The 24,191-nt window shown below is 43.5% G+C and overlaps 1 protein-coding gene across 3 annotated transcripts; it reads left to right on the top strand.

Annotated features, from left to right (window-relative positions):
• Positions 1–359: 359 nt before the first annotated feature.
• baz2a (bromodomain adjacent to zinc finger domain, 2A) lies at positions 360–21,377 on the top strand. 3 transcript variants are annotated; one of them, XM_042491044.1, is made up of 30 exons: positions 360–429; positions 1,742–1,865; positions 3,075–3,983; positions 5,494–7,563; positions 8,535–8,810; positions 9,212–9,586; positions 9,704–9,767; positions 10,802–10,910; positions 11,052–11,153; positions 11,313–11,535; positions 11,969–12,030; positions 12,122–12,187; positions 12,283–12,663; positions 12,752–13,006; positions 13,745–13,959; positions 14,252–14,326; positions 14,435–14,609; positions 14,693–14,755; positions 14,849–14,993; positions 15,506–16,125; positions 16,228–16,585; positions 16,801–16,956; positions 17,175–17,335; positions 17,541–17,606; positions 17,723–18,006; positions 18,092–18,227; positions 18,349–18,495; positions 18,826–19,046; positions 19,192–19,335; positions 19,522–21,377. In XM_042491044.1, exons 2-30 carry the CDS (start codon positions 1,742–1,744, stop codon positions 19,679–19,681), a joined length of 8,142 nt encoding a protein of 2,713 aa, XP_042346978.1. In that variant the 5' UTR covers positions 360–429; the 3' UTR covers positions 19,682–21,377. The 3 variants fall into 3 exon arrangements, with proteins under 3 accessions (XP_042346978.1, XP_042346976.1, XP_042346977.1); XM_042491042.1 differs by having other exon boundaries at positions 376–537; XM_042491043.1 differs by lacking the exon at positions 360–429 and adding an exon at positions 669–820.
• The last annotated feature ends 2,814 nt before the right edge of the window (positions 21,378–24,191 follow it).

Genomic DNA, 24,191 nt, shown 5'->3' with positions numbered 1-24,191 from the left:
GATGGTCTTTTTCAGATGCTACCTTCTTGTATGTTTTAGCATTTTTAAGACTTTTGAAATATTGATTTATGACATTTTAATACAAATTAAGGTCTCATTATTCTTACATCTTACATTATTCTTATAATAATAATAATAATAATAATAAATAATAATAATAATAATAATAATAATAATAATAGATAATAATAATAATAATAATAATAATAATATAATAATAATAATACGAAACTTCACAAGGAAACTCACATTATTATTATTATTATTAATAATAATAATGTGAGTTTTCTTGTGAAGTTTCGTGCAGTAACGTGACCGGATGTGTGTGTGGTTGTTGTCGGGACGTTTACACCGCTACTCTCCGCTCTGTTCTGTGATCATGGCTGCACCGGACCACACCAGCCATGTTTGCTAATTTAAAACCCAAAGGTTAGGGAATAGTTGTTTATTATTTACCGCTGTGCCATCTTCACCCGCATAACCGCTTAGACGAAGGTTTAGGGGCGCCTTGCGCCTCTGAAATCCCAGGACTGAAAGGTTGGAGAGCTTTAACTGAATTACCAGAGAAACTTTTGATGGTGGTAGTGTGGGAGGATGATGCTCTGCAAAATTTGTCTGTGTGCGTGCAGCGTAAACAATGTAACTTCATCTGGCTGCTAGCTAACGTTAGCCCGTGAACAAAAGGGGAGCACGCCTCCCATCTGTTAGTAAGCGAGGCTGAGTTAGTTAACGTTTGTCGTTATCAAGAGACCGGCTGATATTTATTTTCATCCGAGGGGCTCTCTATCGGGCATCATGGATCCACAGCAGCGTGGTTGCGGTACCTACTACCTGGCTATTAGCTAACATCGCAGCTTCTGTGCTTAAACGTTGATGATGCTATCAGTTAGCTATCTAGCTAGCGTGTGTTAGCTAGGTTCTATTGTGATGATTTAGCTAAATAACCTTGGAGCTGGAGCTGGGGGTGTTTTTACCCCATGTTTCACGGCGAAGTTAACATTATGTCAAACCTAATAACGAGTTTAACTCGTATTTAACGTTTACAGTATCAGTTGTTAGCTCGGCTGACTAGCTTTAAAGTGAATTGTTCGTTTGCAGCTAGCGCGACTTGGCTAACGCGGCGTTTGCAACGGCCTTGTTGAATTAGGAAATCTAGTATGAATTGAAAGCACTTTTGTATGACGAGGACATGGAAGTGTTAAGCAGCGAGTGGTGTGGAAACGGTGCTTCAGGCCTCGGAGTGACTGTAAAACATCGCCGTTGATCTCCATTGTTTCTTGGCCGAGGCTGCCGGGTCTTGGGTACAGTGTGTGCGGCTGTATCTGCCCGGGCCGGGCATGTATCACGGTAGATTGGGGAGGATGTGCTCACATTAGCAGCGCCTCATCAGCGGCGGTGATGAGCCTCTATCGTAATATTTCGTTTTTCCATTACGGCTCGGTAGGGCCTGGCATCTGCTGTTGCTGGCTGCGACATTTTGACGGTTGTTGTTGTTGGAGCGAAATGGTGCTGTCACAAGATGCAGCTGCCAAAATCATTTAAGAAAGAAATGTGTGTATTATGTAGCGTTTTTAAAGCTGCATGGGAATGAATTAAATAATACATTTGTGAATCAAAAAAGTGATGCATAGCGTGCATAATGCATCTTAGCCCAGTGAAGCAATCTACTTCTATACATTTTTCTGAATGAACACGAGAGTGAAAGTCTGTGTATTTATTTATTTATTTCACTGTTTTTCAGATGGAGTCAAATAATCATTTCAACTATGGCACCCACTCCTCAGCAAACTCAGGACTGAAACTCTCCTCAGGGGATTCTCTTTATACTAACGGGTCCTCCATGAGTTTTCCTCAGCAGGGGAAGAGTGAGTATTTTCAGCCATGTGCACTCAGTGGGGTTCCCAGGGATCCTTAAAAAGCCTTAAAAGGCATTAAATCCAGTAATCTAAATGTAAAGCCTTAATTGGCATTGCAATGTCTAAAATGAGTATTTCAAAAGTTTAAAAATGCTCTGACATGGGACGTAGCGTTGTTTTTGTTGTTGCTGATCATCTTTCTCTGACATTGCATTGCAAAAGCTCAAAATAATTGGTAACTTTAAAAATACTACTACTAATAATAATTGATGGTTTATTTTGTGTGTTAACTTTACTAAAAAGTCATTCTTCACATTACAATATTCATTTAAAAGTAAATAAGTAAAATGAAATTCTCCCTAACCTTAAGTTATTGATGTCAGTTTATACTCCCCCTTCATTATTAGCTACTGTAAAACTGGTTTAAAATTTAATTCCAGGTGTAATTTAAAAAAAAGTCTTAAAAAATCTTAAATCCCACTTTTTAAATCCCCACATTTAGTTATTTACAATATTCAAAAAAAAAAAAATTCAACTGGACAGAGAATCTCATTTATAAAGGAGACTCAATACATAGACTTAAAAGATAGTTTCAAATTAGTGCTAAAGCATGTGTTCAACTAAAAAACATTTCTTTGAGGATAATTTTTACAGATAATAATAGTGTATTACCATATATCGTGAAACTGTGATATTTTCTGAAATGGTATCGAATTGTGAAAAAATCAGACCATTGCAACCCTAATTAAATGAGCTTTATTGTAAAAAAAAAACAACAAAAAAACAAACCCAAAAACTATGTAATCTATAGTGGTGGTTCGCAGTTCAAAAGTGGGTCACTGGTCCATTCTGAATGGACTGCAAGTGGCTGGGGAACATGTCAAGTTTGTTAAAAGAAAAACAACTAAAAAACAGCAACTTTATATTGAAGTACAATGAATTTCCAGTCCAGAGCTTTTATGTTGAAGTGATGTTTCTCTTTATTCTTACAGTATATTTTATTTCTTCGTCTTATAAGTCACTGTGTTGTTTACATTTTGTAAAATAAAATCAAATATGTGGTAATGTATAATGTGTGGACCTTTAACAGCTAAAGAGAGATCTGGACTTGTTGGGAACCTCTGCTCTTTAGAAGCAGATTTCTCTCTCTCTTTTTTTTTTTTTTTTTTTTTTTTTTTTTTAACTTTTTAAGTTGACTCATGTTCTTGTGTCTAACAGATATGAACGGCGAAATGAATGTGAATGGCGTCACTACTGTACTCGGGTCCGGTGTGTCTGGTTCCCACCCACCGACAGCTCCTTACCCACACATGAGCAACCACCACCAGAGCAACATGGGCTATGACTACTTGTGGGGAGGACACCCTCAGTATGGTCCAGCCATGGGCTCCGCTCCTGGGCACGGGATGCACCAGAAGCAGCCTACACCTGGGATGGTGCAGCCTCAGTCACAGCACCACTTCCAGGGTCACGGACAGTACCAGCTGAATGGGGGTATTGAAAGCTCCCACCAGCCCCCTGTGTCAGGCCCACCAAACATGCCTCTTACTGGGAGCCAGTACTGGAACAGGAGTAACCCTGGCCCACAGCAGATAGGTTATAATTCCCACAGTATGTACGGATCCTACCAGAGTCAGGCACATCCTGGAATTACACCGTCACAGCATCACCAGCAGCAGTCTTTACAACCGGCTCCACATCAACCATCACAGCAGCACCTCCACTCCCATCGTCACCCACACCACCATCACCAGCAGCACCAGCAACCACAGCATTATGGCCTCATGCCTAATGGGATGCCCTACTACCAGCATCAACCCCAGCACCCGTCCCTGCCATCTCCCCAGCAGCAGCAGCAGCAGCAGCAGCAGCCGTCACAGCAGTCCCAGCCCCAAAGCCAGGCTCAGATGATGCCCCCAGCTGCCCAGAATTTTACTCCTCCACGTGGCAGCCCACAGCACCACAGTTTAGGCAGAGGGGGCACTGGTAGTCCTCTACCCGTGGGGATGTCCTCAACACCAATGATGTCAGCTGCTTCAACAGTACAGGAGAGCGGATCACCCAAGAGCCACAGCAGGGAACGGAGCCCCCATGCTAGCAATGTGGGAATGTCTACTGTCATGCAAGGTGACCACAGTACATTTTTTACTTTACAGATGTGTTTGTAATACTTTTTGACTCATTTTTTCCCGTCATTCCCTTTGTGTTTCTGTAGTTTTCCTTAAAAAGTAATTACACTTATGTTTGTGGCTGGAATTAATTACTTTTAATATGTATTTGTGGTATCTAACAAACTTCCTCATAAATTAAACTGTTTCCTCTACTTTACATTTCCTCCTTTAATGCCACCGGTTGAGTGACACTCGTATAGTCATATGGTCTTCTTCCTCTTTGGCCTGCGTGGCCATCCCAGCTGCTGATCATATTAAAACCTGACACTCCCTTAGTTTCCAAAAAAATCCATTTGTATAGGAGAGTATTTTCCAGCACTGGCTAACCATTCTTCAGGCAAAAAATGTACTTTTTGCAACATTTATGGTTCCAGCTTCTCAAATGTGAATATTTGTTGTTTTTTCAGTTTCTTTTTGTTGTTGTTGTTGTTAACACTGTTTTTTTCTTTATCTCTTTAGTCTTACATTATACTAAACATTTTGCACTTTTGGTTATGCAAAACAAGACATTTGAATTGGTCACTTTTGGCTCTAGGAAATTATGATGACCGTTTTTTGTTATATTTACAGACAGAAGGATTAGTTTAGAAAGTAGTCAGCAAATGACTTGAAAATGACAGTGTTGAGATGAAGGCCTATGAGTTATTTCTTGCTCATGCTCATGTGGATCCTTAAAAAGTCTTAAAAGGCACTGAATTCTTTCATCTAAAAGTAAGGCCTTTGTCAGTATGCAAATTATTTTCTTTTTCTGATGTTGAGTTGTAAAATCTCAAGAAAATTGCTCACATCTGTTTCTTTTGAATAATTTACAGTATGCTTCTAGCAATAACCTCATGGAGATCAGGAAAGAGGAACCAACAGCATGTTGGTCAAAGCTGAGGATCCACTGTCAAATTCAACAAAAAAACGGCTATGTAACCAAGATTTTGCAGCATGTATGAAACAAGTTTAAGGCAAGGAATACAAGTCTTGGTGTGCTTTATGCAAAAAAGTTTTTAAACTCGACATGATGGGAATTAAGGTAGTGGAATGTCACACGCAGAGTGAGAAACACAAAATTGCTAAGAAAACTACCCTCTTCTCCACCAAATATGATTATTCTACAGTAAAAAATTGGGCAAAATTTGTCCATAACCTTAATATTGTTTTTTTTCCTTTAATTGTGGTTATTGTAAAACTGGTCTTCAATCAAATTGAAACTGGCATTAAAAACACTGAAAAAGTTTTCAATTGAACTTGCCTTAAGCTGTAGGAACCCTGACATCAAAGTCTTGAGTTGGGCCAGTCTCACAGTCGCTGCTCAGCTGTGATAGTGCTGAGATTCAACCAGTAGGTGCCACTGTTTGATTATGTAAAACAGTGACCGTCAGCCTCTTCAATACTAAATACCCTCTCTGTGAATTCATCATATTAAAAAGGCTTGATTTTTTTTAATTGACCTTTTTTCGAAATTCCCTTCTTTTTAGGGCATACGAGAGAAGCTGTCAAGGAGATAGACTCAAGCTATAATGGCATGGAAAGGGCACCTGTTGCCCACAGGCTCCCCAAAAGTGCCGCTCATGTGGGACCCGATTATCGTCAGCACTCTGAACAGCCAGCAGCTCAGCGTCCAGAAATGGCTTCCCCTGTCAGAGAGACAGCCGTTAACACACCTTCCCAGTCTGTCTCATCTCAGCTCTCTGAGTCTACCAAGGCCTCAACACCTCCTCAGGTCCCTGCAGCTCCTGCTGTCTCTGAGTCTCCCACATCCGCCTCTGGGCCCCCTGTAGTATCATCTGCCGATGTAGAATCTACTCCACCACAAGTCTCAACGCCCCCCAGTGTGTCCTCTGCTCTGTCTCCAGCTGCTCCTCTAAGACATTCCTCACCTTCTCCAGTGAAGCAAGGCCTCAGGCCTCCCACTTCTGCTGTGACTGAGACGTGCCCTGCTGCATCCACACATCAGTCAGCAGGGTCCTCTTCCTCCTCCCTGCCTGCATCACCTCAGAAGCTATCTACACCTCATGCTTCGACTGATAGTGCGTCTAGACCTTCAGAAGTTTCTTCAGTCCCTCCAGTCTCCTCTCATTCATTGGAGTCTGTGGCTCATCAAACCAAGTCTTCACTGCCTCGTACAGCTGTTACAACTGCACCCATCTCCTCCCTTCAACAGATGGTTCAAGGGTCAAATTCACCTTTGACCACATCTTGCTTTTTAGACACATCTGGAGCTCAGCTTGAAAAGCCCGGACCACCAAAATTAGTGTCTACTGCTTCGTCACTGGGTGCAAAATCCTCATCTGCCGGTGTGGTTCCACCTCTAATGTCTTCAACCTCAAGACCACCTGGCTCTTGTATATCAACATCTGCATCTCCCATGTCTGTGTCAAAAACTCCTTCAGTTGTCAGTAAACTTTGTGACCCCACACCCCAGCGTCAGACCAACACTCCTCCAGCTGGTGACTCTGGTCTTTCCACTGCTTCTGCAGCATCACCACCACCAGGAGCGGAGAATTTACCCTCCCTAGCAGCCCGTGAAAGTCTTACAGTCCGACCTCTGTCTACCCTACCTCTACTAACCACTCAAGCCTCCAGGACTGCACCCCTGTCCGCCCCTCCTGCCTTGGTGTCTCTGCCCTTTGCAAAGGGTACGTCTTCTGGAGTGGTCCAAAGCTCTGACTCTAAGCAGCATCCTCCTGACACCACCACTCCTCATGCGCTGAAGCAGTCATCTCTCAAGCCTGAGCACCAAAGTGATAGTGAGGATAGGAAAGTGTTGGCTAATAAAAGAAATGGGGAACCACAGGAACACCTCCCTCGACTTGATTCAGGTGTAATAAAGACAGCGCAGAGGGTGGAAGCTACTGAGACGAATAAATCTGACATTCGCTCACTCAAACCTCTCACTGATCTTCCTGTGAAACCTTTGCAGACCACAGTCGCTCCTGATCAAAAGCCCAAGAATAAACAAACCGCTTCTGAAAAGCAACTCATGCAAAGCTGTGAAGCAGACGACTCCATGGTAGAGCAGACTCCACCCAAGATAGCTTCGCATCTCTACAGCACAAGAGTGGAAAGTCTGACTGATGAAGAAAGTTTTGATAACTCTTCACAAACAGCTTCTCGCTTTGAAGGCAATTCAACATCCGACACCCCCTCAAGAATCGATGTCAGCTCTGTCTTTGAAAAGACCTCTCTTCTAGGCGGCGACAGCTCACATGTAGACGACTCCGCTCACTTTGACAGCAGCTATCACCTGAGAAAGGACACTTCTCAGTTTGACAGCACTTCTCATGCAGAAGAGGAACCATCCACTGCGTTTGACACCACTAGAGAAAGCAGCTATTCTGTGGAGGACTCCAGAGGCGACACGCTGGACTCCAGCAGGGGAGAGGGAACGTCTGAGGCAGAGGAGACCCAGGACAGCTCTCAAATCACTGGAGAGTCCATGATGGAGTCTTCCCTGAACAATACCTCTCAGATGGAAGAGCACTCTGTCGACTCCTCTGACGTGTCCGACTCACGCTCATTTGTGCCATCGCTGCCAGGCCGTCAAGGTACATCCTGACAAAGCATACTTTGCAGATTTTCAACCAGCTTTTTATGAAAACAATGTGGGTAGTATGTGTAAACGAACTGTGGTAAACTTAGCTCCATCTAACCAGTGCCCCCCCAACAAAACTCAGCTAGATGACACAAATTAATGCAAAACACTTCATCTGGCAGAGTTTTGCTGGCTCTCCTAGATTGTTGCTTGAATTACAGGCTTAATTTGCACATTTTTTAATTGCCCACCACCCACGCTGCCATTGTGCACACAAACTGTATAAAAATGCATCAAAAGACAGACCCGCCCCTCCCCTTTCTCAAACTCAGACCGAAATTTGATCAAACAGTAAAACATGGCAGTGCTGATCGAATTTGAGTCAAGAATATGTTACTGCACTACGGATATCTTGCCTAAAAAGTTTCCAGAAACACATTTTAGTGCCCGGTTTAGCTGTAATAGCGAGAGTTTGAGAACAGAAAGTGGGCACCATACTGCTTCCTGCACAGTGGAAACACAGGCTGAAAAAACTCTAATCAAACTGTAAAACTAGGCAGCACTGCCACAATATAAACCAATAATCTCTTCCTGTGTTGCCTATTTCTTGCCTCTGTTGTTTTCAGAGATGTGTTTTAGCTTATCGTTTAACTGTAATACGAGATTAATTCTTACTGGCCGGCCGCCACCCACTAGCTGGAGCGTTAATTGGTCCGATGCAGCGCTGTGCATTTTGGTAGTTGTAGGTGTTCTACTTCTCATGCAAAAGCAAATGCCACAGCCCTTTTTCTCTGTTTTCTCTGGTCACGTAGCACCAATTTCAAACGTATTTGTGTCTTTCTACTGCCTTATTTTATTAAAAGGCCAAGTTCATAGTCATGGAAGCTACTATTTAGACCACTGGTCAGTCTGTTTTGTATATCTTTATCCCATATTTCTAAATTCAGCTTACACAGTTTTAACGTTCTTGTTGTTTCATCTCAGGACCTGACACAGAGTGGGGACCCAGAGGACATGACACCGCAGACTCAGCTGGACGCATTAGCATCAAGACCACTGTTAATGAGGCAATGACTCCCCCCAGTTTCAAGATGAGAGATGAGAACTTCATCGCTTTCAGTACTCCAGCAGAGAGCCCAGCTGTACACCCTCTGCAACCTGTAACTGATCAGACTACACCAGTTGCTGGGGGACTTCTGAAAACCCCAGGGAAACCACGGAAACCTCGAACTCCAAAGGCTATATGGATTAAAACATCAGGTATTAAACAGTGTGACTTAGGGTTGGGTAGCATTTTGTTTTTTCCCAATAGAGGTGCCAAATTGATACTTTTAAAACAGTACTTGGGCCTTTATGGTGCCTTAAATGATACTTACAAAATAACGGTTAACAATGTGAAAAAACTGCTTTTTTTAATTGCACTTAGGCGGTATATGATGTATCACTGTGCGGCGCTCACTCTCTCTCAGCTGCACACTCGCTATGCACGTAATGTGCCACAGAAATCTGCATTATGATTCAGTCCACTAGGTACCATTTGAATAAGAACTGGTGCCATAGTAACCTGGGTTTCGGCACCCATGTCTGATTTCAGCTAAATGTAAATGGTAAAATGTTAGATTTCATCTAAAACATTTCTGTTTGTCTTTTTCCCATTGAAGCTCCTGACGAGGCCGAACGGAAGCCTCGGGTTCGAACCCCTAAAGCGGAGAAGATGAAGACCGATGAAGAAGGAGGCGTTAAAGAAGAGGTAACCAAGGGCAGGAAGAGGAAGAAGTCTCTGAAGGTGGATGTCAAAGAAGCGTCAGATGTGTGTGGAGAGGCCGGGCCTCGCACAGCCGGCGTTGATCCCATCACAGCCACGATTGACGCTGTTCTGGCCTCAGCTATCAACACAGCAGTCGAGAAGCCCAAAAAGGCAAAAAGGGTCAAGAAACAAGATCAAGACGGAAATGAGGCAAAAACACCCAAACAAGAAACTGAAACAGCCACCGCTGATGATGCTGAGGAAAATGAGGATGATGACTCCACTGCAGGTAATAAAGAGGGTTCATAATTTTTTTGTGAAGAGGTTCCACATGAAGAAATGGTATTTTGTTGCAACATGATAAACAGTCTAATCTAAATGTGGTTTTGTACATTTTTCTAAACAGGTGAATCTAACAGACAGAGGAGGGTTGCAACTGAGGAGCAGGTTCAGTTCCCAATGCAGCACGGGTAATGTTAAATTTGTCATTACATTATCTCATCATTTGTCTTCTTATGCTGCTGCACTGTAGATAAGAATCACAGTTGGCTTGCGATGTAAACTCATTTTCAAAGTAGAATTTATGCAAATTGAGTTGTCAGAGGACTGCCATAGTCCAAAATTTTAGTGTCTGCACAGTTGATTTCTTTTTTCTCTTGAAGCCTCATTTATTAGGAAAATCTTAATATTAGATAACCCTGATTATGGGCGTGAACCCTCACGGCACTCAGGTGAGGTTGGAGCTTTTTAAAATGAAAGCAACCCTGTGCTAGACCGTAGTGACACAGTGTCGAAAAAATTCAAGTATTGCAAAGTGAAATGCCAGACGAGAGTGAATCTGGCTTTGTCTTTCACTTTCACTTTCGCTGGCAAGCGAACATAAACCAACAATCCTGCATAGTATACCTTCAACCAAAACAGGGCAACATGCATGATTTCTAAGTTAGCTGGATAACCACCATAACTAGCTAACCACCGTTTTACTCAGCAAAGTCATACAGATCATTTAGTAATCTTAAAGTAAAGTTTTCTAAATTGACATGTCCGTCTGACATGTTGATTCTAGTAAAAACATATCCCTATATACAATTCATATCTATGTAGGAAACATGTTCTCTCCCATGGAGCCTGCCATGTTGCACCTCTTGTTTCTACAGTAGCCCAGAACAGACAAACCAAACACGGGCTCAAGATAAGGCCTTTTTTGTTTTCACATAACCTGAAGGCCACCGTAGGTTCTACTACATGCTTGGAAGGGGAGGGTTGAGGGGAAGGGTGTTAAGTTGGTTGCAGTCTGCTACCTCCCTGCTAGATGCTGACACTCTGCACCTTTAAAATTAGCTGGGCTTACCACTGTAACACATTTGGTTTGAGGTCTCAAAAATGTATGTTTTTATTAAGCTGTGAAAAGGTTCTAAATGTGTGCAGTATTTATATTATTGTTACTTCACCGCCAGTTTGTTGGCCATGCTCCTGTTGTAATAATGAACTCTTTTACCTGCAGCTGGAGGAGGGAGATCCGTGTGAGGAAAATGGAGAACCGCATGAAGGGCGAAACCTGGTACTACACACCTTGTGGAAGGAGGATGAAGCAGTTCCCAGAAATAGTCAAGGTAATTTTACGTTGCTGTTAAAAAAAACAAACTATAAATGTATTTTAAGTGAGTAAAATCAAATTGAGAACAGATGATGTGTTGATGTTGAAACACTGATTTTCTTTTTCTGTTACTTTTCCTCCTAATTGCTTCCTCCAGTACTTGAAGAGACACACGGACAGTGTGGTCAGCAGAGAACACTTCAGCTTCAGCCCACGCATGCCTGTTGGAGATTTTTATGAAGAAAGAGAAACTCCTGAGGTCTGTATATTTTTCCAAGTACTGCTCAGTTTGTTTTTCTTTCTAAGAACATCAAGAATAAGAAACAAGATCAAAACAGCTGCGCACTCTCATTGTGTTACACACAGAAAAGTGTTGGAGTCTTTTTGGGGACTCATCATTCTGTACAATATGTTACAGGGTAAGCAGTGGATCCTTTTGGCCAATGAGGAGGTTCCCTCTATGATCATGGCCATCACGGGGCGGCGAGGTCGACCTCCAAACCCAGATAAAGATAAACCTCGCAGGGTTCGTGGCCTGAAAGGAGGGCAGGCCCGCCGCCCTGGTCGACCTCCCAAACCCAAGATGATTGACCTCCTCAGCAAAGTGGATGCCAAGCTTTTGAAGCGACTTGAAGCCAAGGGTGAGTGTATGTAGACAGGAAGAGGCTCTTGAATACAAGCGAGACAAAACCAGTGCAGAGTTTAGATAAAAATTAAAATAAGAGGACAAATAATGCAAGATGTAGGATGGAAAATGTCGGTATAAAATAATACAAAGAGACAGAAAAAACAACAGAAGCAACTAGAATCAATAAATCTACGATTAAAACAAAATAACATAAATAAGACAGAAATGAAATAGGTGAAAAAATAAATAAAAAGATGACATCACATAAAAACAAGTTTAGAAAAATGGGTTTAAGAAGTGATTTAAAAGAAGTCATTGATTCTGCTAGCCCTATCTCCTCAGGCAGGATGCTCCAAAGCAGAGGGGCCCCAGATGGCAAAAGTGTCTTGATCTTAAGATTTAAGTGTTCACTTTTATATTTAATTCTTTGTATTTCTGTTTTACAGAAGCCCTCACGGAAGAGGAAAAGGAGAAACTTGCAAAAATCAAAAAGAAAATGAAGAGAAAGGTATGTAGCTCACTTATTGTAGATTGCAATTTTGAGCTGTTGATGCTGTTGATGATTTATCCTGATTCTGTTCCTGCTGTTCATTATTCAGGCAAGACTGAAGAGAAGGGAGGATGCGAAGATTAAGAAGATGAAAGCAGAAAAAAAGAGAGCTAAGGTACAGACAAACACTCATGATTTGTCAGCTTTTTTCCTCAGCAGCACCACCTCTTCCTCACCTCCACTTGTTCTTTTGTTTCTTTCTGGTTTCAGCTTGAACAAGAGGCCAAGGGCGTTGAGCTGAAGGCTGAATCAACCGACCTGACAGCCCTTCAGGTCACACAGCCAGCGGCAGAGCCCAAGAAGCCTGGCCGCAGGAGGTCAGTCAAAGTCGAGGCTCCTCCACTAGTGCAGCAGACTGATGAAGAGCGGATTGCACAGGGTAAGAGGGTCCTGGGTGCTCGGAGTAAAGCCAAGGCTCTGGCTAAAGCCCAGGCAGAGGCGGAGGCGGCAGCTCGGGCCGCTCTGGCAGCTAAAAGATCAGCAGAGAGGAGAGCGCAGGCCCAGAGACGTTTAGAGGAGCGAAAGAGGCAGCAGTTGATTGCAGAGGAGCTGAAGAAGCCCACAGAGGACATGTGTCTCACTGACCACAAAGTGAGTTTTATCATTCTGTTAGTCTGCTTTATTTTCACTGTGATTCCTGAGGATTTTAATCAAAACATTTGAACTTTGTCTCCATCAGCCCCTGCCAGAGCTGTCCCGTATCCCTGGTTTGGTTCTTTCCGGCAAAGCATTTGCACATTGCCTGGCTGTGGTTGAGTTCCTGCACGGCTATGGAAAGATCATCGGTTTAAATATACCCAAGGACATCCCCAGCCTCGCTACGCTCCAGGAGGGCCTGTTAGGCCTGGGCGACAGCCAAGGAGAGGTCCAGGACTTGCTGATAAAGCTGGTGGAGGCTGCACTCCATGATCCAGGCCTGCCCTCATTTTATCAGGTCTGTGATACGCTTTGAGTATTTTCTTCATTAATGTACTCCCTGATTAAGAATGATCAAAGCTGTTTCTCACCAGTGTGATGCACGAATACGAAAAACGGTCGTATATATTTTTAGCATAACAACTTTGGTCACCGGGTCTGGTGTTAGTCATCAGCATAGCCTATTCCATTTTAATCAGACATAAATAAATAAACAACATGCATGAGGCCCAATGAGATTCGTCTCAAATACAGCTCGTTTCCAATCAACACAACAAAAACCCTCCAGACAGAGGATGTCTCAGGGGCAAACGCTGACTGCACAATACATCAACTAATCAAACCCCAAATTTTGTTTTGTAAGCAACATATATGTTAGCAAGTGCGTATCGGCTAAATCAACATCTTCATGGCATCCCAGCTGCAGGGTGATCTCGAGCCATATATTGACCTTTGTTTGGTTGTTGAGGTAGTCTTCGCCATGTTTGTTGTACAAAATCAGGTATTGAAAAACCCTATGTTTCATGTTTCCCCATTTTGGCAGTAAGCTAACAGTGATCTGGAGGTATGACCTCAGTTAAACGATTTATTTAGTCAAACATATTTCTGTAAGTGGAAATCCGCTGAAATCCACCCAGATATGTTTTCCTCACACAAATGTTATGTTCTGTGTTGTTGTTTTTGGATGAAAAGCCATGCTTGGTTTGAAACAACATCAAATCTTTAAATCTTCATTTCCTCTCCATCCAACCTTCAGTCGGTAAAGATCCTTGGGGAGAAGCTGGTGGAGTTGGAGCTGACCCGCAGCACCATCTCAGAGGTACTTCGTGTCTTTTTGGAATCTCATGGTTATGAAGCAGAAGTGTGCAACACGCTGAGGACCAAAACATTTCACGCCCTGCCTCCTGACACCAAGGCGGCCATCCTTGGTTTCCTGGTGGACGAGCTCAACGGCAGCAACATTGTCACAAGGTCAGAAAAGCACTCATTATTTACAGGTGCTTTCTGTAACTCTGGAGAAAGACGGTTGACTGTTGAGTCTCATTTCCATGTCGTAAAATACCAACGCTTTCAGCTGGTGGTTCAGTCCGACCACCAAACCAAAGCATCAGCATGTGACGACCTGGAAAATGAGACTCAACAATCAACCATCTCATTCCAGAGCTACATACAGCACCTTAAATCTGTGGGATGCTCTTTATCGTAAAGGTTTGTCACAATCACATTTCTGTTACTTTATTAATGTACACGTTTTCTTTTCCAGTGACATTGACAACACATTAGAAAACATGGCAACTTACAGGAAGAACAAGTGGATCATTGAGGGGAAGTTGCGCAAGTAAGATTTTCTCTCTTCAAATAAAGAGAAACTCAAACATTACTCAGATATTTTCTGTTCATGAAGTCCATTTGACATGTTGACCCTGACTGTTTTACCTGCTTTCAGACTGAAGGCGGTGCTAGCGCGTCGCACAGGACGCTCGGAGGAAGAGCTGTGTTTTGAGGAGAGGAGGCGCAGTGCCAGAGTGGCCGAAGAAGAGAACCTCAGTCTGGAGGAGAGTGGCCTTCTTCCGGAGAGAGGCAGCCGCCGTGCACGCAAAGAAGAGCCTAAACTCAGCGATGTACGTGCTAGCTGTTGTATTTTTATTTTCAGTATCTGAAACCGATCACTCTCACATTTTAACGTTTATTCTTTCTGTCACAGAGCGAGAGTCCCACCACTGCCAGCATTCCAGAGCTTGAAAGGCAGATAGATAAGCTAACTAAGGTAAGCCTGATGCCACACAGACACAGTTCATATTCACATAATACATTTATGTTGCTTTCTATAAAACACACCTCTGCTTTTGGATCTTTACAGCGCCAAGCATTTTTCCGTAAAAAGCTGCTACAGTCGTCTCATTCCATGCGGGCCGTATTGCTCGGCCAGGACCGTTACCAGCGCAGATATTTGGCTCTACCTCATCTCGGAGGAGTTCTGGTCGAGGGGCCAGAGGAGCTGCTGAGTGAGTCTGAGATTAAATCTGAAGGAAATGTCATTGCTTGTACATATATAGGGATGCATGATAATATCAGCATGTCATTGGTATCGGCAGATATTGGCTTTAAAATTAAATATCGTAATTGGACAACATGCTGATTTCTGCCATTATAATAATGAGACATTTTATTTAATTTATTCTTTTTTATTAAACATGTAAAAAAACATCAACCCTAATTGGAAATATTTTTCTTATTTTTTCACAATGAATCAATATTACATACACTGAAAAGCATTGTATTTTATGTCTCCATCTGCTGATGGGGCATTACGATGAGAGTATGCATAATATGATGTTAATTCAACGACAGAAGAGACTGACCCCTAAAATTAGGGTGGCTTTATCAACACCCGTGTCAGTTATCGGCCAAATGGATATTGGCAAAAAGTCTAATGTAGTGCATCCCAATTTATAGACTGAACAAACCCTTTATTTGTCAAATTTTATCTAATTTTTTTTGCATTTCTGTTGTGCAGCTTCTGGGGAAGTCCTTGTCGCAGAGGTTCCCGTCACCTTTCTCAAAAAGGAGCCCAAAGTTGAGGAGACCCCGATGCCTACTACCCCGCCTCCTACTCTACCGTCCTCTCCTTCCTCTGCTACCCCTGCCCAGCCTCAGCCCTTGTCAGCAGAGGACGACCCCCTCCCTGGTACTGCGTCCCTCATGAGCAGGCCGAGAGGACGAGGGCGTCCCCGAAAAATCAAACCAGAAGTGGAGCTTCACCTCCGCACAGCAAAGATTCGTCGCCGGCGTCGAAGTAGCGCCAGGTCAGCGGGTGAAGAGGGTCCAGGATCCCCGAATGGCGGCATGCACGACCTCACTCAAGCTGCTTTCCAGAGCTGGCTCAGCCAATCACAGGAAGTGGTGACAAACGGCACATGCTCAGCAGCAGGGGATGCTCCGGAGGGCAATCGACCAGAGGAGAGTGTGAAGGAGATGGCGGAGAAACAGGGACAGTGGTTCAACCTGCTCCCCAAACAACCGTGTGACGATAACTCTCTAACTGATCCCCAGACGCCCTCCTCACCCAGCTCGCCCCCAAAACTCTTCCCTCAAATCCCGAGCGCTCTGCCCGCACTCGCTGCTCCGCTCTTGCAGGTTTGCCACAATCACAACTAAAAATACATTTTATCACGCTAAAATTATGCACTTTGAGTCTTCTGTGTGGTGTTGATTAAATAATCTCTCCCCGCACCTCAGCCGGACCCGCTCTTGCCTGACCTGACTCCTGCTGACCCTGTGACCTCAGCAACACCACAGGACATTCCCTCTGTTCTGCCTGCTCCTGATGCTCCTGCTGCTCCTGCTGCTCCTGCTCTTGCACCAGCACCTCCTCTCCCTCAACTTCTTCCAGCTCCCATTCCTCCTGCCAGGCCTGCTCTCACCACCCCCACCAGGCCAGGTCGCAGGCGGCGGAGAGGAAGCAGAGGGAGCAGTCCTGCTCGCAGAGGGTCAAGAGGAGCTGCAGCCAAACGCCGGGGCCGCCCTCCCAACTCTGTGTTCCAGGAGCTCGAGCAGCAGTACTTCACACAACTGGTGGTCAAGCCCACACCAGCTTGTACGTAGTATCTGGTTAAAAGTCTCTTTTTATAATTTTTTTTTGACCGCTACCACATTTAAAAATTCCTGAGGACAGTTCAGAACTGATCGAAGGTTTTATGACTTCACACTTCTGATCGTTAGTGTGCAAAAATGTCATTTATTACTCTTGTTGAAAACCACAGGTAGTGTGAGTCTTTTTTAAATTGTAATGTGCATATGTTTCTTTCCCAGCGATGGTGCGTGGCTGGTGGTGGATCAAGGATCCAGAGGAGCTGTACAGCACCTTACAGGCCCTCCATCCAAGGGGTGTCAGAGAGAGGGTGCTCCATAAACATTTGGCCAAACACATGGAGAGTTTAGCCGAGATGTGCACCAAACCTATCGATGGTGAGTGTTGTTAGTAAGTGGATGAGCTCAGTTATGTCTTGGGATTTGTCACTGGGTTAACATCTCTCCCCCTTTCACGCTTAAGCCGTCCTATCAAATAAAGGGAAAAGGCCCGAAAATAATCTTTAAAAAAAAGATTGTGTAGAATTTCCTCCTGCATGTTTTCCCCTGTAGCTCTGTGTTCTCCTTACTACTGTCCATGTGTTCTCTCCGACTAGACCCGATATTTGAGTTGAAGGTGGAGGCGAAGGATGTGCTAATGGAGGCTTTGCAGCAGCCATGGCAGGTACAGGAGAAAGCCATGGAGACTGACATCAGCGCCCTGCAGTGGGTGGAGGACCTGGAGCAGCGGGTCATCGCAGCTGACCTCCATCTCAAGGTGAGAGATCGCTTCTTTTTGTGTGTCTCTTCATTGCATCGTCTGATTAGTCCAGGTATCCCAAAACAACAACTTTAAAGTTCCTGATCTTTTTTTCCGTGCCAGAGATAGCCGGACACCCTTAAGTTAGAGCTGTGGTGGGTCTTACTTAGAAAACATTTGGGAAATAGTAAAATCTCATTATATCTGTTTGTGTTTCCTCAAGGCACTTCCTCAGAGTGCAATGAATGAAGCTGAGTCTAACACAGAGATACAAATGGCAGAATTTCAGGTAACCATTAAAAAAACTTCATAAAATCCTTGGACCTTAAGTTATTTTTATATAATTCTATATAACTGGTTGGTTCTCTCCCTCACTGATACTTACACTCTGCCTCTTTTCTTAAGCCCTACACAATCCCAGATCCAGACTCCACACGTGAAGACCTCCAGTACTACGAACATGACGCCGACCCGCGTGATGACTGGATTGTACGGACTAAGAAGGAGTGGTCTGGCCTGCCACGCATCGCCACGCATCCACTGGATTTGGCCGTGCTGCGGTTGGCCAACCTGGAGCGAAACATTGAGAGGCGCTACCTAAAGGAGCCGCTGTGGAACCCATCCGAAGTGATGCGCCTCGCTCCTCTCACCCCGACCCCGGGAGAAGAGCATCCCATGGACGTCATCAGGTGAGCACGGGGCTTCTTGGGAGTGGAAAGGAGGGACTTGTTTTATTTTATGAAGTTTTTTTCTCATCATTTTCTTTTGTTCCAGTCTGGAAAGTGAGATCACTTCTCGACTACGAACGTGGCGACAGGCTCTGGATCGCTGCCGCAGCGCTCCCCAAGTCTGTCTGTGTTTACTGCAGCTGGAGAAGGCCATCGCTTGGGAGAGATCCGTGACTAAAGTGGTAAGTAACTTGACTTCACAAGATTGTTCTTGGGCTCTTGTGTGCTTATTTTTTGGACAAATGACACCAAATCAAATTTGTCATCAGTTTAACAATAAGGATATTTTCTTTGTGATTGCAGACTTGCCAGGTTTGCAGGAAGGGAGACAATGATGATTGCTTGTTGCTGTGTGACGGCTGTGATCGTGGCTGCCACATGTATTGCCTGAGGCCCAAAATCACCCAGGTGCCAGAAGGAGACTGGTTTTGTCCTGCCTGCGTCGGCAAGGTCAGAAAACAATTTCAAAAGGAACTAAACTCAAATTCAGAGCATTTTTTGAATGTCAGAGCATTTTACAGCAATTGTTTCCTTCCAAGTTTGTTTGTTCTCCACTACATCATAAACACATTCATTGCTAAGTAGGTTTTCATTTACAAGGAATTTGCCTCGATATTTTGGTCCACAATGAAAAAAAGTACCACAAAAGTCAAGAGTCATAATAACAAAGTCGAAATTTACAATAATATATATTGAAAAATGTTCAAAATATGTCCGCTAAAATGAAACGAGCTGTTCCTCTTCAGCTCAACCTGCCTCCTTATTTGCTCTGTCTCTCAGGAGGAACATGATTCTCCGCGCTCGTCCAAAAAGAGGAGGGTGAAGAAGAGAAGATATGAAGACGACAGCTCTGAAGATGAGAGGACACCACGTCGTAGTAGCGGCGGCATGGCAACACGGCACAAGGAGACCGCAACACCCCCCTCATCTTCCCGTCACTCAGAGGGCGCAAAACGTCGTCGCATGACAACCCGCAACCAGCCTGACCTCACCTTCTGCGAGTGAGTCCTGCCTTCAGCACACGCAGGATGATCTTAATATCGTTACACAACAGGATTTTAGAGTCATGTCTAAGTCTGCGGGGTAACATCTGGTCCGACAGTTATGTGGTGATGGATTTGTGTTAATGACTTTATTTTCTGTCAGGATCATTCTCATGGAGATGGAGGCCCACGCAGACGCCTGGCCATTCCTTGAACCCGTCAACCCCCGACTGGTGCCCGGTTACCGGCGCATCATCAAGAACCCCATGGACTTCCTCACCATGAGAGAGAGACTGCTACAGGGAGGGTAAGGACGGGTCATGCTACACTTCTCATTACTGCTTTATTTATTAGCTCTTACGCACACATGTTTACTAGCAGCTCTCTGTAACGCCGCCATCCAGCCCTGAAAAGAAGCTCTCCAGGAATATTTTGTCCCTCTCTGGCTCTTTCCAACATCAGTCCTTTCCGTCCTCTCGTTTCCTCGTCACAGGTACTGCAGCTGTGAGGAGTTTGCGGCGGACGCTCAGCTCGTCTTCAACAACTGTGAGCTGTTCAACGAGGACACGTCTGAGGTGGGAATGGCTGGACACGCCATGAGGCGTTTCTTTGAGAGCCGCTGGGCGGAGTTCTACTCAAACAAGGACAAATAGGATCCTATGCCGTTCCCCCTGATGGTGGGGCTGTAAACTGTTGGTGCTGTCACCGTCCCAGTCACACTCTCCATCACTGCTCTGACTGTCTGGAGGTTATTCCAGCTCTGTGTACTCCCTCATGTATAGATATATATGTATAGATTTTGGCTATTTGTCTGTTATTGTTTCCTCTACCGGCCGAATCTTTTCCAGGCCCACAGCTGAGCTGGCCTGAACTCGTACCCATTCCCCGTCACACAGAGAGTGAAAACACTCTTCACTTCTCCTCGTGTCTCCTCATGTTCACCTCAGCACCTCATCTCCTGTTGGCGTTCTCCTGTCACGTCCTCTCACGAGCCCCATGTCGTAGCGAGGCCTTCTGTCAAACCCTGCTTGTGGGGTGATGACATGGTCTCCGGCCCTGAGTATTTTGGCTCTCGGACTCATACTGAAGGTCAGGGACTGATCACACTATGGCAGCCTCGCTGCTGCGTACTGGACCTGCTTAGCGCCGCTCGACGACTAAATGGATCAAAACTCTTCACTGAGCTTGGGCCATTTCTTACCTGTTCAATGGAAATGTAATGTACCGTGGTCTTATGCCTAGAAGTAATTTTTTGCTCAATATATTTTTATTATATATTCTATATATAAATATATATAAAGATTACAATAGCTGGGATTATTTAATAGCAATAGCTTGTAGTGAATGTGTACAGATTACCTTATAGAGATGTCTAGACGATTTTTCGAAAAGGCCAGTTAAACTCAAAGGAATCTGTTCTTGGACTGTCACGAGTAGACGTTGTATAACCTCCACTTAAAGTCTTGCACGCCACACAAACACATGTTTCACCAACACACACATTGACATGCACATGATTTCACACACACATACCCACCTTCTGCTGCTGTGTGAAAGACACTGGTTTCTGGAAATGGGTTGTTTTTTTTATTCGTGTTGGTCAGTCAGTTTGGACTCATATTTTACTGTCCCTCTTGTTAGGGTTAAATTATCAGCTAGTTTCACCTGATCTGTGTACTGAAAGGATGCTACTGCAACGCACGACTGACATTTTGCTCTTTTATACCAGGAAATTGCCCTGAGACAAGATTGTTTGCGGCTTCAAAATTGCAATTGATCATCCGATCCGCGTTGAAAATGTACTTTGTCTGTAGCTTGTCAGACCAGGTGAAAACATCGAAAGGTGGTTTTGTGCGAAGCTAAAATCCTCCCATTTTTAAGACTAGACTTACAAAGAAGCTCTGATAGTGCGGCACATTCCTGCCCAGTTTTCTGTCTTACATTCCTTTTTTATTTTCGCTGAACAAGGGCCAATGTATGATGTTGCGCGGCATGGTCGGTGTGCTATGAAGGCGACAGGATGACTCCACAGTCTTTGGTTTTATTTAAACGTGTTTCTTACACTGAATTCAAATAGGAAAATAAACTTTGATGTTCCTTATTACACTTAAAGGGACAGACGTTTTTTCAAAAAAGACAAAAAAAAGACATGAAAACCAAACGTGGTGTTAAGTGAATTTTTAATAATGTACAGTTTTGGTGACTTTAAATTTGTTCCTTTATATTTTTAGGACCAATTCATCATTTTTAAGAGGAGGTATTACAAGACTCTGTTGTATTAAGGTGATGTAACACGTGTGCATCTGTAGAATGTACTGTGAGTTGAATAAAAACCACATCTAGTAGAGAGTTTTTTTTTCTCCGGCCTTCTGTTTAAATATTTTCTGTGTATGTTTTTCATGTTTCTCTTAAATTTGGGGGTTTCCCATTTCCTCTCACAGTCCAAAGACATGCTGGGTAGCTCACTTAGCAACTAAATAACCCATAACTGTGGATGTATCTGTGTAGTGCATGCTATTTTTACACCCACCTGACTCTGGACAGGACTAGAGAAATCTTTATGAGCCATGTGCATATAGCGCTCACACTGTAAGCTGCCAGCTCAACCACCTCCATGTTGAGAGCTGTATGCACACAATCCCAGCTCAGATACTGAATTAGAGATATACTGCTTTTAGGAGTAAAAAAATAAAAAAGAGTCCTTAACCATGATGGAAACATGCTCAAGTGTTTGAGCGCTGCTCCGTGGAGAGTCCTGTCTGAGGCACATGCTGCTGGGAACATCCTGCCATCACTCCCAGCTGACTCGAGTGCGACACGCGCTCACACACACACGCTTGTATTCTAACACTTTAATCTACAAAGCATCAGAATAAAAAAAACATAGATATACTCAGATTTTTTCAAAAAAGTGTATACAGTTTTTTGGTGCATTTCTCCCTCTCTTTTTGCCCTCTGTTGCTCACTCAAATCCCTTAGCTGGCACTTTGAGTGTGTGTATATTTTTTGTGTGTGTGTGTGTGTCTGTGTGTGTAAAATTGTGTCAGTGTCAGCACTCTGGGTGGAGGGGGCTGAAAACTCCCCACGCCAGCGGGTTCCAGTGCGCCCCCCGCCCGTCCCGCTCCACACAGTTGGGCTTAGCCCCACAAAAGGGGGGATAACAGTTTAACAGTTGCCGTGGAGAGGAGGGGGTAATCCACGGCATAATGGGGCACACCAGCAGCACCCCCGACACCCCCCCCCCCCTTCACCGACCAACCAACCAGTTCATTCTGGACTCGGTCTGCCAGATTGAGGGCCCCTGAAGCCTGGAGGGTCAGGAGCATCAGATCCAACCATCTCCACATCATGTCAGCTTCTAAAACACACAAACTGTAGTAAAATAAAAACACATTAACCCTTTGAAACCTGGACAGACATCACTTTTTCTTCAAATTGCAAATTGTTTTGATTTAATTCAAAAACATGGGAAGAAGGCAGAATGTCCCGCAAAAATTAGTGAAAGGTGAAAAGACTATGACCTGGAAAATATCCTTATAAAAAGAGAGAGAATCATTATACAATTATCAAATAACTAGGAAAATATATGGGGGAAATTATATTTATGATTATAATTGTACATTTAAAATTAGGTTTTATTTGTATGTATGTGTAGTTTGTTTTTGTTTCATTTTTCAGGTAAATCCCTGACTGTTATTTCTTGGTTGATTTCAGGTGATTTTACCACTTTTTTGGAATTTTTTTATAGAGTTTTTTTGTTAAGCTGCTCAGTCTCTTTTTTCATGTTTTTGAAAGAAATCAAGCCATTTTTTTCAGGGCTTTAAAGGGTTAAAAACATCAATATTTGGATGCTGCAAAGCAGCTGTGACTTGTTGCATCGCTGACACTGCCATTATTCTCAGTTTTTAAATCGGGAATTTTGTCGGTTTTACAAAACGTCTTTACAAGGTGTGTGTGTGTGTGTGTTAGAGAGAGAAAGAGATATTCAAAGAGTGAAAATGAAAAGCCTGCACTGATGCAGCATCACAATAGGCTCTATGGCAACAGCATCATGAAAGAGTTTGTCCCCATGGTGATCAGAGCACAAGGAGATTGTGGACGGGGGAAAACACAGAGGGTGGGAGGACATCATATTTGAAATCTCTGGGTTTACAGTTATGTAAGGTTGTACCTGTAACACCACTCTTACTTGGACTAATATCTCTTTCACAGTTTAACAAAAAAAAAAAGCCTACATAAAATGAGAGATGAAAGGAAGAGTCTTTTTTTATCTGATACTGAAATGCATCAATTTAAAGCAGAGGATGTGGTCGATTCTTGTTGCTGTGGTCCTCTTTGCTCTCTAATTGTCCTTTTTTTCTCCCTATAATTGATATGAAAATCAGGCTGAACAGCGGTGATGGGCGCCAGGTGCTCAGGACACACCACAAACACCTTTATATTATGTTAATAATGTTATATTGTAGTCTTTACTTTAAAGTTTTGTTTTTTTACCTGAAAAAAAAGACAAAACCAACAAGTATCTCTCAGTATTTGTTGGTTTTATCACTTCCTCTGTTATCGTCACTATGATCCCTAAACACTAATCAAGATTAGAGTCTACAGGTGTGTGCGAAGCAGCTCTGTGCAGCTTTACTGCAGCACAGGTTTTACTTATGACACTAACGATCACTTTGTGGTATCCAAAACTCAAGTGACAGTGAGCAAAGCATGGACAATATCAGGGAACCGGAAGTACCTGAGCTGCTGAATTCTCCTAATGTCAAGGACAGATGCGTCAGTGCTTCCTCTATAATCTCCTTTAGCATAGGATACACTGGCTTTACCAAAGGAAAGAAGATAATTCATCCTACAATTCTTTGCGGCGACGACTTTTAAAGTGACGCGCGACATCGGCCGCTATTTGGGGAATCAGCTGTTTCATTACATCACACATCCACAGTCTGTATGAGCCGAAACAACCTTAAAACACTATCACGTCAACACGGAGCTGCTTACTGAGCTGTAAAAGCTGCTAATATCTGATTATAAGCCTGTGTATATAAAAAGGCTTATAATCAGATCTTTGCCCTAATTTAGGCTATAGACCTGTATTTAGCAAAAACACATTTATTACTTCTTATATTCTCATTTTGTTATTTTTTTTATCATGTTTTATGTGTA

This window comes from Plectropomus leopardus, chromosome 8 (assembly GCF_008729295.1).
Source record: "Plectropomus leopardus isolate mb chromosome 8, YSFRI_Pleo_2.0, whole genome shotgun sequence".
Taxonomy (NCBI): Eukaryota; Metazoa; Chordata; class Actinopteri; order Perciformes; family Serranidae; genus Plectropomus; species Plectropomus leopardus.
This window is presented reverse-complemented; position numbering and strand designations above follow the sequence as displayed.

Excerpts from the sequence above, each read along its gene's own strand:
- baz2a (XM_042491044.1), top strand. The coding sequence starts at position 1,742 with ATGGAGTCAAATAATCATTTCAACTATGGCACCCACTCCTCAGCAAAC. Across the intron at positions 3,984-5,493 it reads AATGTCTACTGTCATGCAAG|GGCATACGAGAGAAGCTGTC; the intron begins GTGACCACAGTA and ends CCTTCTTTTTAG. Across the intron at positions 13,960-14,251 it reads GGCAGCAACATTGTCACAAG|TGACATTGACAACACATTAG; the intron begins GTCAGAAAAGCA and ends TTTCTTTTCCAG.